Source organism: Rhyacophila brunnea, unplaced genomic scaffold (assembly GCF_057557595.1).
Source record: "Rhyacophila brunnea isolate RB1 unplaced genomic scaffold, BYU_Rbru_1.0 scaffold_21, whole genome shotgun sequence".
Lineage (NCBI taxonomy): Eukaryota > Metazoa > Arthropoda > Insecta > Trichoptera > Rhyacophilidae > Rhyacophila > Rhyacophila brunnea.
The window spans coordinates 15,708,676-15,725,778 of record NW_028232871.1 but is presented as its reverse complement, the minus strand read 5'-3'; the positions used below and the strand labels follow the sequence as shown (position 1 = coordinate 15,725,778).

Here is a 17,103-nt window from a genome sequence, read left to right as displayed (position 1 = left end):
GTTCTGATATAATATCTCTACCTTGAACTTGGGTCCATATAACGGGTGTCTTTCGTCATCCCCTGTGAGACTGCGCTGCGTATCGGCGATTACTATTGATAAAGTTTAATAAATGAAACACGTTCACAATATATGTGTTAATGCACAAATCTTCTTTGACCAGTACTTATTTGTTTTTTTTGTATAAAATGTAAGGTGAAATAAGCGCGAAATATATTGAGGTGCATGTCGCGTACTATCACATGAGGTCACCGTAAACTGCCGCTACAGGAAAAAAGTGTGTAATGTCGTTTTTCTTGGTGTTTAAAATGTTATCAGACTGATGCTCCCATCCCGTAGCATATTCTGAACCTTTAAACGAACATTGTCAGTTAGAAAAATCTGTCAAAATCAACAGAACAACAATGAAGTCACCTTGCATTGTACATCGACATTTGCATGACTCAATGAACGTTTTTTTTATCATTTTCTACGTGCCTACACATTTTAGAATCATGTCAAAATCGCGTGTTTTTTGTTTTTAGCGGTTGGCACTATGTATTTTCTATAAGAATGTTGTCTATTATCTATGGTCTGCGGGTTGGGTTCCGTTCAAAATGTTATTGAATTTACAGATATTCGTTACTAGGTTACTCCATCATTTAATTTATAAAGATCGTGTTCGTTCAAAATATTCTGCAAAATGACGAAACCATAGACTAAATTTGTCGCCGTGACAGCGTGACAGTACGCGACATGCACCTCAATATAATCACAACTTTACTCGTCAATATACTGTGTATTTTGAATCAGACAATATCTTCTATAATACCATAAAATTTGTACGTATAATAGTAATTGTAGAAGTATAAATAATATAATATCCAAGTGATACAACAACCCACTATGGCCGCGCGGCTTAAGCGTCGGCCTATAACGTCTGGCAAGTACACAATATATTGTTTTTCAATTTGTGCATGAGTCTGAGTATGGACCAAATAGGTTGAGCAAGTGGTTGACATCCATTTCTCGTAAAAACAAAATTTGTTACTACAAACTTCCACTCTGTGGAGGCCCATATGATCATATTAGGATCGTACATGGTTGAAAAAAAAACAACAATTTAAAAAAAAATGCATTATTTAGACGCAGATTAGATATAACGAGTGAAACGAGATTTTTTTTTACAAATGCATTGTTAGTCTTTTGTTAAATCTATTCTGTAATTTCCTTGGATCTTAACGCACGTATTGAATTAAAAACAACCTTTTAACCCATTAATCAGAAAGCGAAAGTGCTCACCTTCGCTCTACATTGGGCACTTGCCAGGACTGTACTATGCAACGTGGTATATATAAATATTTAAATGTTTTCACCAGCTTGGGGCAACGCATCAGCTGGTGTGTCGGCCGCTTCGGCATTCGGTGACAGCGCCGCTAGTACCGGAGGCGGTGATGGCTTCGGAGGCGAGGATAACTTCGACTCGTTCCTGACGCTCAGCCAGCCGCCGCCCGTGCCCTCGGGGACCCCTGCGCCTTTCGGCAGAAACGATTCCGCGGAGTCCGAGGAAGGCAACTTCAATGTCTTCATCAAGTAAGTGCCAATGGATTTCACTTGTGTATAGCTACGAGTAGGGAATCCAATCACGCGATCCCGGGCAATTTTCGATACCTATGAATCCCGGGAATAGCAAACATAATCCCGAAACCTTCGAGATTGAATTTTTTATCATTCACAATCAATTAGTATGTGTACAAATAAACTCTACGACTCTATCTGACAGAATAAGGGTTTCATGAACATAATATTTTGAATTATTTATAGTGTTTCACGTTAACTATACTGTGACGCTGCATTTTTGATATTTAGTTGATAAAAATATTCTGTATAATCAATTTGTTCGTTTATAACGAATCATACAACAAACGAAAGTTAGTCTATTGAAACCGATGGAATCCGGTGTATTTTCTTCTAAGATTAAATTGTAATATATAGTTTTATATTTTAGCTATGGTGCGAAATGAAATCATCATATTCGTTGTAGTATTCACGTTTTTAACGAGCGATAAAAGCATGATATATCTACCTACATTACATTACTGATATTATTTATCTTCATTAGTAGCAAGTAAAATAAGGAGTTTACAAAGTTTATGAGCCTCTCGCTGTCAAAGGCTTTATTTCACACTTGACACTGAGCATTATCTTAATTTTGTCAGTCACTGTTTCGCACTTATCTGACTGGATTATCATGTCTTCCTTCTTCTACAAAACTTCGTCTTTTAGTTTCTCTTTAAATGGAGATTTGATTGTCATTTCTTTCTTAAACGCTATCACTCCAAAGATGTATGTAATTCCGAGAGCGACTTATTTGTGTAGATTTTTCAAACATTTCTTGAAATACATATAATATAATTAAACAATTTCTGTACAGAACTTCCTGTATACAAAGAACGAAATAATTTAATCAGTTATTTCAATTTTCACAATGCGAGCTATCAGGGGTCATGATAAAACCGCCCGAACCCAAACCGCCCGGACATTGCCGCCCAGACATTGCCGCCAAAACAATTTAGAAAGGAGACAATTTTTATTTTTACATAATATTATATTTTAGATACACAAATAAAAAAACATACGAAAAAAGATATGAAAAAAATATATCGTACCTAATAGATTTTTGGGTTTCCACCGCATGTACTTCTTCCTTCTTTCCTCGACGTTTCGGTCTCGTTGCAGATGCTATTAAGAGAGGAAGGAAGAAGGAAGAAGTACCTACATGCGGTGGAAACTTAAAAATCTATTACGATAAAAAAAACTACCGTGAAAGTCTCAAACATTAAATAAAAAAATATAAATTATATAAATTAAATTTCAATGTTGTATATTAACTTCTTAAATATTCTAAATTAGAAATACTAGGTAGATACTATACAAATGCATTAACTCTTGCAGTTTTTCGTTTTATTGGATATTTTTACACTTTGAAATTGGTCTTCTTAAACAAATTACACTGATTGTCGTAAGTATGTAAATTTCTATCGATACGAAATTCGAGAAACCAAAAATAACTTGTTTTATATATTTTTGTATTTTTGCGGGCGGTTTTGTTTAGGCGGATTTGGTTTGACGGCAATGTCCGGGCGGGTTTGTCGGGGTGCCTAGCTATCAATATGGCTGACGATATTGATAATATATATGTATATTAATTCATCATCACCGCTACAACTGAGTCTGGATTTTGACCACCTCCTGGATAAGTTTCCACTCCACCCTATCTGCTGCAAGCATACTTTACTATCGTGGTTTTAATGATGGTTATTTATATACAGTCCAGTCGAAGGGGAAACACTGAAGCCTAGGTCTATGTGCATGCCTGTAATTGAGACTCCTGCAAGCGCATCTCTTATGATCAATGCAACTCAATACAAATTCAAGGATTACACTGAGAAAGGATATTATGCTACTACAATTTACAGAGATACTTAAAATACTTAAAATAAAACTTAAATTAAGCCTTCAAAACCTTCAACACGTCCATATAAATAAACTTTTTTTTTTAACGAATAATTGACAAGATTTGTGAATTATTCTTGATATTGAGCAAAACGGTTTTTGAAAATTTTTGAGTAAGATATATATTTAGATGGATATTTTTGTTACCTATTGATACCAAATAATATTTATTATATTATCATAATACCTAAATCCCCCATCAAAAATCCTCCAATCGACAGAGTTGGGAATATAATGATATTGTTGTAACTGTAAATGAGTCAAAGCTAGACCAGGGTGCACGCACAGCTAAACAAAGAAAAAGAAAGTTACCGTTATCTGTTTCTGGGCGGACGAAGGGTCGAGGGCAGGTACGGTCAGTCGGTTACCACCCTTGAGCCTTGAACATCGTCTCTAAATACGATTTGCTACCTTTTTTTCGCGCCAAGTCGTGCGTTTACAAAAAATGTTGTTAATAATTAATTGTTACTTGTCAAGCGAAATATACTTACGTAACTTAATGTCCCTGAATCAGTGTTTTTAATAAGTGAAAAGTATAAATCAACACCCTACGTAAACCCATACCCTCACTATAAATATTATTATATAAAATTGAACTTAAAAAAACGCCAAAAACCGTCAATATGTATGATCAAAAATTACGGTAAATTTCAAAACCCGCTAAAATGGTTGGCTGTGCTTTTCAAATACACATAAAATGGAAAGCCAAAATACTCTTTAGAATGTAACCAAATAAAAAATAAATACATAAAGTTCACAGATTTAATAGATATGCTTTTTTCTCATTTTTCTCAAAACTACCTAAAATCGTTGTAGGGGCTGTTGAAAGTAGGCGCTTCACATCATTAATTGAAAACATTTAAGATATATCTACTACAAAAATCTTTGAAAAAAATACGACGCCCGACGGGACTTGAACCCATATAACCAATATATTTTACCAATAATTGGCACCCAATCCAGAGGATCGGACGTTATATTCTCTTACTTACTTTTTTCTAGTAGGTTTATATCGCGGTGTTGCTGGCAATAATTTATGTACGTAGAGGTAATAACGGATTATGACGTGTATATATATATATATGTATACTAGGAAAAAAATCAAGGTCATCCGATATATAGAACATGCACATAAAGCATAAATAAATTATTACCATTATCCCTGATTTTAGAAGGCATGTCAAACTTTCAATCTGCTATTACTCCATAACATTATTTAGAGACTTACCAACTCTTGGCAGCAACCCCACGATATATATAGGCGGCTCTCGTGGTGCAATGCGTAATGCGCTGGCCTTCCACCCGAGAGTTCTAGGTTGGACCCCCGATGAGGACACAGAATTTATGTGATTTTCTCAAAGCCCGTGTGTTTGTGATTGTTCAAAATCACTAACAAACATCTTGTACGAAAAAGCAAGGATATGGTTATTAATGATTATAAAAAACCCCACGATATATATCTGAGATGTTTTCAAATTATGTATGTAGGTACATCCATATTAGCTTTATCAAAAAACGATTTTTAAAAGGCATTAGGTATAATATAAACGGTCTTTGGAGCCGTATGTAGCGACAATGGAGGGTACCGAGAAATGTATAACCACAAATTAATTATACAGGGTGTATAGTATCTCATGACACATCTAAAAGTAGGTTGAGTCCGATCGGCAAGCCATGTTTTAAGGATGAAAAACACTTAACTACTCAAGATACTACACTTCAATAGGTAAAATATTAGATTATACTTAATTTTTTTTAAAATTGAAATCTTCTTCTTAGGCCCCGCGAAGGTGATGTTCCGTTCGACGCCTCTTCCTTTGGAGGCACAGTTCCTGTCCTGGCGCCGCCTCCCGCGCGGAGTCCAGCTCAACCCCACGCGCAGGACTCGTCGCCGAGGCTCAATCCCTTCGACAAGAGTGCCGAATTTGCTGAGGCTGCCTTCGGAAAACAACAGGAGATGGGTGATCAAGGTTAGTTAAAAGTGATACGTATCACATCTATGTGATTACTTTTAAAATTTTGATGTCTAAAATTAATTATACGATTTTTTTTTGCAAATCAGAAGGCGATGAATCTGGCATGAAGCGAACCGATTCCCAAGAGACGCCTCCTACACCACTCTTCGATGAAGATACGTCACAGCCTCTAGAAGACTTCCCCAGGATTCATTACGAAGGTACAGGATGGGAGGTCCAGCTGAGGCAGCCCAACAAGAAAAAAATTACAGGACAGAGGTTGGAATCTCTCGTATTTCTTTTTCTTCACAATCAAAATTGAAAATTGTACACACACAAGTTGTACACGATAACACTTCTAACACTTCTTGGAAAAAGTTTTACGTATTATGCTGTTAATAGTGAAATTAGACATGATTATTCAGGTGCTGAAGATTAAAGGAGTGAATGTGACATAAGTAAAATATTGGTTTAGAGCAGTTTTCACATCACCACATATGAATATTTATAAATGTGATTTGTGTGAAAGTTATAAGCATTTAATTCCTAACATAGGATTACATTCCATAGACTTGTGTGTATAAAATGTTATTAACTAAAATGTGCGCTTGTTCGTTTTCAAACATTTAACATATCATTACTAAACCTGAAGAAATAACAATATCTTTTAATTGATAATAAGACCGCATTTACAGCATATCAAAACAATTATGTAGACTTTACAATTATTATATCTTTTATTTTGAAGTCGATTTACTTATTCGCCAGCGAACTTATATTCCTTCAATCCTCAGTTCCTCAAATATATTATTAATATTTTACGAGTAGCTTTAGGGCAACGTTTCCTGATTTTGTGGATTATTAAACAACGATTTATCACTGAGAATGTTCAATTCCTAGATATTGTTACCGGTTGTAGTATCATTAATTATTATTTTAGGAATATTTCATTAATCAAATTTGCCATTTTCAGGTTCTGGAAGAAGATCTTCGTAAAGCTGGCATACCAGGGCGACAATCCCGTTGTACAACTCTACAACTCTCAAAACGACAAGGAGCCATTCCAGGAGCTTCCTCTTCAAGCGTGCTATTCCGTCTCTGACATCGCTGCACAGCAATACGATCAGTATGGCAAGATATTCACCATCAAACTGCAGTACGTCTTCTACAAGGAGAGGCCAGGAGTCAGGTATGAAGATAAAACATTTCAGTTTGGTCGTAATATTTCCAATTTCCTTTGGATTTGGACATCGAGATTAAAAATAAATATAAATTTTAATGACGAATAAAACAGGACTCATACAAATGGAAACGAGAATCTAAATATCATCATCATCATCTGCCTGAATCTATCCACTGCTGGATGAAGGCCTCTTCAAACTGCTTCCACTTCTCTCGGTCCTGTGCATTGCGCTGTCACGTACTTCCGCAGCACATTATCATTTCATCGATCCAGCGGCCTCTAGGTCTACCTTGCAGACGTTTTGTACTTCTTGGATACCACTGGATGACTAGATTTGTCCAACGATTGTCTCTTCTTCGAGCTATGTGTCCAGCCCATCTCCACCATTTAAGGCTTTTAAAAAACTCTATAACATCGCAAACCCTTGTCTGCTTCCTTATCCGCTCATTCCTCTTCTCCAGATGATATCGCCAAGTTGAACAAGGCATTATTTAATCAATAATGCTAGTTTGGTATTATAAATTATATTTATTTGAATTTTCCAGACCGGGTCAGGTGACGAAAGCTGAACGAATCACAAATAAACTGAGTCAGTTCGCAGCCTATGCCATTCAGGGTGATTACCAAGGAGTCAAAGAGTTTGGAAGTGATCTCAAGAAGCTGGGCCTGCCGGTCGAGCACGCTCCTCAGGTAAATAAGACAAAATTCAATTAGTAATCAATTGTATTGAAAATATAATACAACAGGTAATGTTGATCGCTTCTACATTTACTTTCAAAATCTTTGGGTATTTTTATAATTAGACTGCATTATACGTTAAGTAGGTATATAAATCAAACGATGTTTCGAGAAACAACTGTCAACATCAATCACTCAAAAAATATAGTATTGAGGGCGGACGTGCTCAGCGTGGCTCAAAATGGAGCTTTTTTTTCTATTTTCAAAGCATGATACTGGACATACCTTAAACGTTGTAGATAATCTATTTATATAATTTTGAAGCCTTATTATCCTTTATATTTATTTTAAACATTTGATGACTGCATACCTAACCGATTTTTTTTAAACGGTAAATGTTCAAACACGCGCGTTAACATAATTTTACTCCCTACTTCAATTATAGTTTGTCAATTTATGGCTACGGCCGTATGTTGTAGCTTAACCACTGGGGAATGCCAAAAGAAATGGCGTATTTCAAAAAAACACTACCTTATTTTTAGGTCAATAATTATTATAAAACAATCATTATTCGTAATATGTTTATCACACTTGAATGGTCAAAGACATAGCTTATAAGTAGTATCTTTAGAATTATCTTCAAATCTGTTAATCTTGCCCATTTTTTGAATAATAAAATGCCTAATACTTGTCAAATTTGGTATCACAAAGATTATCAATATATTTTTTTATCGTAAATATTTCACTATAATAATGTCAACATAAATTATACTGATAGTTTTATAAATGCGTTTAAAAATTAATAAACCTAAAAAATCTTAACACCACTGCACAGTTATGTACTGAAATATGACTATATTCTAAAACATTAGAGCGAGAGGTTTAAAATAATACTATTTTATGTAATAAAAATACTTTATGGAGTCATCAAATGTATAAAATAAATATAAAGAATAATAAGGCTTCAAAATTATATAAATAGATTATCTACAACGTTTAAGTTATGTCCAGGATCATGCTTTGAAAATAGAACAAAAGCTTCATTTTGACCTACGCTGAGCATGTCCCCCCTTAACAAGAACTTTGTTTCGATATCAATATACGAGTATTATTATTTAATGTATGTTCTAAATTAATACTGGTAGATATGTCTATGACTGCTGAAAATTGTATTGTTTAATTTAATAGTTTACCTAACAGTTGCCTTTTTTTCAAGTACAACCTTGTAGCGTAAAATGTCTAAATTTTTTAAAACCAAATTCGTTATGAAATATGTACCATATCAAGGGATTATGATATGTGAGGATGTATTGGATTATATTCGAATGTTATAATGACAAATTTTATATATTATAGATCATCAAATAAAATTCTATGATTTTTTTTCTGTCAGATCATCGAATTGACAATTTGCGCAGCTCGGTGTGTGTTGTTCAACATTTTTTTTTTTACCATGTTAGATCCTAAGAATATCATAATATTATGGGTCTCCACAGAGTGGATGTTGAATTAACATTTTTTTTGTTTTTAGGAGAAGTTGATGTTAGTTAGCCTATTAATCTATTAGATAACAACATGTGAATTTGCCAGATACGGGTTTCAATAACGGAATCATCATTTATCTATATATTTTACTGAATCAGCAAATTGGCTTCTTTTTGTTTTAAACCAAAGTGTAACATAATATTATGCATACTCATATAAGATTTTTTTAAATATAGATTTCTCAACTGTTCAAAATCGGCTCCACAACGTTCGAGGATATGAAACAATTTTCAATGTGCATCGAAGAAGCTCTCTTCAGACTGAATGCTCACAGAGACAGGGCATTACACTACAAACTGGAAGAAGTGAGTATTTTTAAATCTTGTAATTTTTTTGATATTTTGATATTTTAATGAGATATGGTTGAAAAACTAAAAATCGTACGCCATTTTCCAAGATGGCGGCTTAAGAACAACGTGTACGAATGTTGATGTTATTATTGGACACTAGCACTACGCATACACGAATTCTTCCGTTTAAGGTAATTATTTCCAAGTAATGGGTTATTATGATCTAGTATGATTGGAATATAGTTTATGACTCTCCAGATATGAAACGCTATGCTATTGTGCACATTCTATATATTGACATTTATGTTATGGCGTTGTTTGCGATTACAGTATTACGCCACGCGCTTTTTGCATGATGGCGGTATTGCAACGGTTTTAGTTCCAGAAACGACCGCGATGGTCTCGATATAGTAGCCGCAGTCTAGTTATCGAGTTCTCTTAGATCATCTACATTTATAAATGTTTGATTTTCAGGTTCAAATAACGGCAGTTGATGAACTTTACGTGGAACAAGATGCAGAGGGTCACATATTGAAACAGATTGCCAGAGTTCGACTGTTCTTTTTGGGATTCCTATCAGGTAGGTAAATGATAAACCTTTTAATATTTACATAATTATTTATTGCCTAATTATATATCTAACTACTTTTACTATTTACCGTTTTCTCGCCTGACTTTATAGTAAATTCAAGATACATCCACCACCAACAATAGATAAAGAGTTATATTTGAAAATGAACATAGAGAAAAGGACTACCTAAGTACTAGAATTAATTTTTAAATTATTTGCAAGTTTTGCACTTCCGAGTCGATTATAACAAACTTTACACTGTTATCGTTCGCATCTGTTACAAAACCCAAAAATGTCATCACAACTTTAGACTCACTTTATTCTACAAATCATTATAAGTATCAGTACCAAAAATCAGTACCATGATAAGGTCTGGAGCTATCACTATTAATTATATGAACAAACAAAGATCTCGTATATTATAATATGTGCATACAATAAGCTAAAAATATACAGATAATTAATATTATCGACCGAGGGTAATTAATGGATTTTGGATTTAAATTATAATTGATTTGAGTTTTGTACCATTCCATTTGAGTCATTTTTTGCGACCCGGGTTTTGCCTAATGGTATCTGTATATAATATCGTAAACAAAGTAAACAATAATTAACTGTATTTGCAATTTTTGAGTGTACATTGTGCCTGAAGATGCCGAACGGCGAAACCAGGGTCGCAAAAAAATACTTAAATGGAATAGGACAAAACTCAAATCAATTAGAATATGTATAGATAATACTTCCTTACTTACCTAATCTGGCAATACAAATCATTCACGTCCATGGCCGACTGAACAATCGTCCTCCATATATGTCTATCCCGAGCTTTCCCTCTCCAGTCAGTTACACTCAGCCTCTCTACGTCTCTCTTGACGTTATCCACACATCTCCTCTGGAGTTCTGGATAGTTCCTTCATAAATATATAGATAATATGTTAAATTATCTGTTAATTACTTTATTATATTAAATAATATTTTTTACTTTGACACATAGAAGCATGTCGCCTTCTATGTGTCAAAGTACAAAATATTAATGTTTGATAACAAATACTGCAATGATCGAAATTCATACAGTTCCTTCTTGTTATAGTGATAGTCCATACTATTTGATAAAATATGCAACCCATTGTTATACATTAAAAAAATGAATAACAAATTCTTATTTAATAAACTATTTCTTTTATTCAACGAATGACACAAGATTTCAAAATGTAACATTCTATATAGTGAATATTCATAATTTGAAAACATCTCATGCATATACATACACACTAGAAAAAAACCGATAGCCAACCTTATAACGCAATTCGATAAGCATTTCATGTAACAACTACTAGTTAAAATCGTCGTAATTATCTTAGGCGCCCATAGTTTAATTGGTAAAACATACTGGCGCGAATCCATTAGATACAGGTTCAAGTCCCGTCGGGTGTCGTATTTTTTCTACAAAACGATTTTTTCTAGTGTGTATATGCATGAGATGTTTTCAAATTAACAAATTCTTACATGAAGCATTCAACTATTTTCTATTTTTGTCAACTGACTTAATACTATTATAAATGTATACAATAGATATATCTGAAAAAATGGATAATAATCAAATTGTAATAATCAACAAAAATCCAATTACATATTTAACACCTTAGTAGCCAAAAATCTGAGAGGAAAATATAATGAGAAATTATTACATATTTTATAAGTATTATGGCGCTTGATTTTAGGTATGCCCGACGTAGAGCTTGGAGTGAACGACATGTGGAGACAGGGTAAAGAAGTAGTCGGTCGGCATGACATCATTCCCGTGGCGACTGAAGAGTGGATCCGGCTGGAGGGAGTGGAGTTCCACTCGTGCGTCCAACCCGAGGAGTACACGAGGACAAGAATCATTAGGTATTTGTTTATTTATTAGGTTAATATTTTTCTTAATAATAATATTGTTATTTTAACAATTTTATTTTAATATAACATAAAAATCAAGTCCAAATATAATCAATTATATAGCAATTCTCTTAATCACCATATTCATCTTCCGGTGATGTCACAATACATCTTTGTGATTTACTCAATCTTACACTGTTTCTCTGATTGTTTCACTGCTACTACTGCACTACTTCTTTACTGTTACTACGCTACTGTATTTTGACTCCGTAGCATTAAAAAGAGGAAAAAATTTTAACTTAAACCAAAAAATAGTTCACTATTGCAAGATATCAGTTGTAAGTCATTTCTCAAATAGGTGGCACTGTACTTAGCGCATTATTTGCCAGCACAAGTGCCTTGCATTAGTATTACAATCACACTACTATTATAAAACAAACCAACATTAATACTTAGTCGATGGCTATACGTTTTCGTCTAAAAACTAAATTTATATAATGTAATATTGCATAATATTTGCTATCAAATAAATGCCTACTAGATTAATTTACAAATATTATTCGCGAATAACAGTACCTATATATACTATACGTGCATTAATATATCATCGAAATTGGCCACCACCTTGTTTATGTTGCCATGTTTCAGTGCTTACGAGGCAAAGAATAAAAAATATAAAATATTCTGGAATCGTCGTCATCATAACAACAAGTTCGTATGAACCCTTAGATAATAATTTATATTTTCTCTTTTCAGATTTAAACCACCAGATGCATGTTATATCGAACTGATGAGGTTCAGAATAAGGCCTCCCAAAAACAGAGAACTGCCACTTCAACTGAAGGCCGTCATGTGTGTTACAGGAAATAAAGTAAGAAATCTCAATTACCTAGATTTTCATTTATTTTTTATGAACACCAACAATCAAGGAGTGACGGAGAGTCGGCGAATGACTATTAACCATTTGTCGTAAAAGCCTACCGCTATAAATGGTAAGCATCTGGGGCGAAGAACTCTTAACTGATCCTAGAGCCTACAGTGCGACTTTCATAACACTACGGTCATTTCTGGAACTAAAACCCTCCACCGCATTTACTTATTTTCACCACTACTACATTCCCGCGCACACACATAAATCAGTTTGTGTTCGAAATCGCGTGAAGTTCTTATTAATATTAAAATACTTAAACATTTACGTAAGTAGACAAAGAGAATTATTTCGAATGTATTGTGACCGTCCCACCCGAATAAGATAGACTATCTGCATGGGAGGCGAACCTAGCCTCTGAGGGTCTCGAAGATTGGGTAAAGCCAGCAGAGCATCTCCCACCCGGAGTCAGTCTCGGGTACCGTACATGGAAAGCCCTAAACAGACAGAATCATGGAAGGGCCCACCCAAGACAACATGGTGAAGTGGGGATTCTCCGATGACTAGTGCGGTGAAATGTAAAGCAGTGAGCACCTATTTTCATGGAAGGCTTGCCCAGTAAGCTGCAATTTCGATGAGATCCTACAAGCCGAGAAAATGGTGTTGCACATTGTAGTTATTGAAGAGCCAACACGACGAAGAAGAATGATATATTGTGAGGATGAAAAACAGTAGAGAAAACTTTTAATTCATCTTACTAGTGCCAGAGATAGAGTATCACGCAGCACACAAAGAGCACGTGACGTAACAGTGTCAGCGCATGCAGTGCCGTAACGTGGAAGACTTGATATAGAAGTTGGTCTACATATGAGTCCAACTCTCCCGCAAATACACCTTAGTCTTCGAATCTCTCTTCTTCATGTGAGAGTAGATAAAACCAAACCATTGACCATGTTGTTAAAACCACTATCTATGCCTTTTCTACAGAACTTTTTGCCATTATGAAAACGCATTGTGGTGGATTGAGGCTCTACCGATGCGACTTTATGATATCTATTTTTTGACACTCTAATTGTCGGCTTAAGCGTCGGCCTATAACGCAGTGGGTCCCAGGTTCAAATCCTGGGTCTGGAAAGTGCACATATTGTTTTTCAATTTGTGTATGAGTCAGAGTATGGACCCTAATAGGTTCAGCAAGTGGCTGACATCCATTTCTCGTAAAAACAAAATCTGTTAATACAAACCTCCACTCTGCCATCATAAGAGTGAATTTTAATGAATTTGTCTTTAACCAATATCCGTATAAAGCTCTTGTGCAAAGATTAACGCTGGATTATAATGCGAATTGAAAAATAAAAACAAGTAAAATAATAATATCATTCTTGTTTAGGTGGAGCTTCGTGCGGACGCGCTGGTTCCAGGGTTCACCTCCAGATCTCTCGGCCAGGTTCCTTGCGAAGATGTGATGATCAGGTTCCCCATCCCGGAGTGCTGGATCTACCTCTTTAGGGTGGAAAAACACTTCCGATACGGTAGCGTCAAGTCTGCCCATAGGTAATTCATTATTCAATTAATTGTTTCTTCTCTTTTCTGTAAATTCCTGATACATTTTATAAATGAAAAATATTAAAACGTTCTTTTTCGACGTTATTTTTTTTCTAAACTGTCTAAAAAATACCCTATTTATTTCAACTGATTACGTAGTGCTTAATTATATGTATGTATTTATATTTTTTTGTCTTTTAGACGGACGGGAAAAATAAAGGGCATCGAAAGGTTCCTGGGAGCCGTGGATACTCTTCAGGAGTCCTTGATTGAAGTGACGTCAGGCCAAGCTAAATACGAGCACCAACATAGGTCTATCGTCTGGAGAATGTCCAGGTTACCGAAAGAAGGACAAGGTAACCTTATTTCATCGGACCTAATTATTTTTGTTTTTAATAAATATCATAATTATTGCAAACGTTCGAAGACTGTACATCCTGACTGAATATATCAGAAATTAATAATTGTCTGTCACAAACGTATTTATTCCCAATATTGATACAGCCATCTGTTTCCCGGAGACACAAATCTACGTTTAAACTCACATCAACAAGTCATGGGGTAACTAGATCTTACCTTAAGAGAAGAAGAAGCATTTCCATTGCCCATGTGATAGCATTACATTTTAAATACATACTTATAATACAATAATTCCAGAGCATAGAAGGAAGAATGGTGGGTCTTCAGCAACAAACTATATCGAATACAACAAAAAGACTCGATCACAGTTCATTAAATTTTTAACCCCACCCACGGCATATAGTGTATCCTGGGTCTGGCAAGTACACATATGTTTTTTTAATTTGTGTATGAGTCTGAGTATGGACCTAATAAGTTGAGCAAGTGGCTGACATCAATTTCTCGTAAAAACAAAATCTGTTAATACAAACCTTCACTCTGTGGAGGCCCATAATGATCTTATTAGTATCGGACATGTTCGAAAGAAAAATATTTTTTTTTACACAATCGACGGAATCAAATTCATAAATGAAATCTTTTTTTTTTCGATCACTCTATAACAGGTACTGCGGAACTCTGTAAAAAACTTCTCCACATTTCCTCATCCTCTGCAAGCCGTATGATAGATGCTATCAGTTTTTCAACGAATTACTTCACTTGGTCAATTCACCTCATCATATTTCTCAAAACAAGTAATCTTTCGACCCTTTCTTGGCCACAGTAAAACACGTGTAACGCGCATCAAAACATTACTCGCTGGTGTGGAGATCGTACAGTATCAAACCATTGTCTGAGTGTTCCATCCAAGACACCCCCAGCAGTAAAGTTGTCGCCGGCACCACATCTCAAAAACGTAGAATCGAATATAAATCTCAGCAGATATCTATAAAATATATACAAATCTTATACACGAGGAAGGAAAACTACTTGACTATCAATTAGTATACCATATGAAAAACATTGCAAAATTATACTGAAGATCATAAGCATGGCCTCCACAAGGGAAGGGAAAAATCCATCCAGTTGAGACGTCAGGGTAAAAGTGATCGAGATCGATGGAGATCCATCCCTCCTTGCCGCCAAAGTAAAAAAGTGGGATCAGCTCCGGCCGCAGAGTGGGAGTTTGTGTGAAAGACAAGCAATCTTGCATCCTCTTCTATCGGTCAGAATTTACCTACTTTGAATATAGGTATGAGTGGATATCCACAACGTGACAATATCTACCGATAATTCACGCGGAATTTTTTTTAAATACCAAAAATCGCTAAAAATGCACGGAACCCGGGAATTCAGCGGAATATCATTTGGGAAATACTACAGTAGAGCATTACACTGCCCTTAACCGTAGTGATAGGTTGGGTGGCCACCAAATATCGTGGCCTAAGGGCCCGCTTCAGGATGTGGGGGGCCATGCTCTAAGACTTATTGCTGTTATATTCCAAACTCTTGTGTAATGGATTCATTCGTAACGTACAGGTGCATATACGACTCACAATCTGGTGTGCCGCATGGCGCTGACGAGCTACGACCAGATCCCGGATAAGCTGGCGGAGTGGTGCTACGTGGAGTTCACGATGCCGGCGACGCAGGCGTCACATACCACCGTCAGAAGCGTCAGCATGCAGAACCACGATTCTGACGAACCTCCCGAGAAGTACGTCAGATATCTCGCTAGGCACGAGTACAAGTGAGTCGTTATTTTATTTAATTCAAGTGAAACCTCTTTGAGTTCTGATCAAATTGAGGTGCATGTCGCCTACTAACAAATTTAGTCTATGGTCTCATTATTTTGCAGAATATTTTGAACGATCACCATCTCTGTGAATTCACTGATAAAGAGTGCTAACTATAATGTATTAGTAATTTGAATTATTAATAATCATTTATGCTAATTTCAATTCATTTTAACAGCGTGTGCGTACGTTGAAATTACTTGCGACATGACGTTCATAGATAATATTTTGAACAGAACCCAACCTGCAAACCATACATAATAGACAACATTCTTATTGAAAATACATAGTGCCAACCGCTAAAAACAAAAAAAACGTGATTTTGATATGACAGTCAAAGAGCGTAGGCTTGTAGAAGATGATAAAAACGTTCATTGAGTCAAGCAGGTGTCGATGCAGCGCAGTTCAACGTGAGGTGACCACATTAGTGTTCTGGTGATTTCGGCAGATTTTGCCAACTGACAATGTTAGTTTAAAGGTTCAAATGTGCTACGGGATGGGTGCATTAATCTGATAACATTTTAAATACCAAGAAAAAAGACATTACACATTTTGTCCCCATAGCGGCAGTTTACCGTGACGTCACGTGATAGTCAGCGACACGCACCATAATTTGATTCGCACTTTAGCCGCGTAACGCAAAATTGCCTGCAGGAAATGGATTTGAGACCAAAACTCATTCCGACATATTATAGTGATATTCTGATATACGAGGAGGAGTTCGATTTTAAATTGTGTAAATGAAACGGGATTGTTTTCAGAGTCGGGATCGAGCACACGCAGGGAGATGGACCAAACGCGTACTCCGCCGCCACAATCTCTAAGCCAATCAGAGAGGAGCCCGTCAAAGAAGAGGTGGCACCAGCCCCCGCGCCCCCCAGCTCTGATTCCGAATCTGATTAA

The 17,103-nt window shown here is 35.6% G+C and overlaps 1 protein-coding gene across 1 annotated transcript in view; it reads left to right on the top strand.

The window, feature by feature from the left end:
- Positions 1 to 17,103, top strand: part of stnB (stoned B) — a 23,420-nt gene extending 6,317 nt beyond the window's left edge. The window contains exons 2-14 of the mRNA XM_085949250.1: positions 1,359 to 1,572; positions 5,275 to 5,465; positions 5,558 to 5,729; positions 6,424 to 6,639; positions 7,179 to 7,323; positions 9,033 to 9,161; positions 9,621 to 9,726; positions 11,439 to 11,607; positions 12,352 to 12,466; positions 13,854 to 14,017; positions 14,210 to 14,364; positions 15,944 to 16,154; positions 16,962 to 17,103. Coding sequence (XP_085805376.1) covers positions 1,359 to 1,572; positions 5,275 to 5,465; positions 5,558 to 5,729; positions 6,424 to 6,639; positions 7,179 to 7,323; positions 9,033 to 9,161; positions 9,621 to 9,726; positions 11,439 to 11,607; positions 12,352 to 12,466; positions 13,854 to 14,017; positions 14,210 to 14,364; positions 15,944 to 16,154; positions 16,962 to 17,103 — 2,129 coding nt within the window. The remainder of the gene's footprint in view (positions 1 to 1,358; positions 1,573 to 5,274; positions 5,466 to 5,557; positions 5,730 to 6,423; positions 6,640 to 7,178; positions 7,324 to 9,032; positions 9,162 to 9,620; positions 9,727 to 11,438; positions 11,608 to 12,351; positions 12,467 to 13,853; positions 14,018 to 14,209; positions 14,365 to 15,943; positions 16,155 to 16,961) is intronic.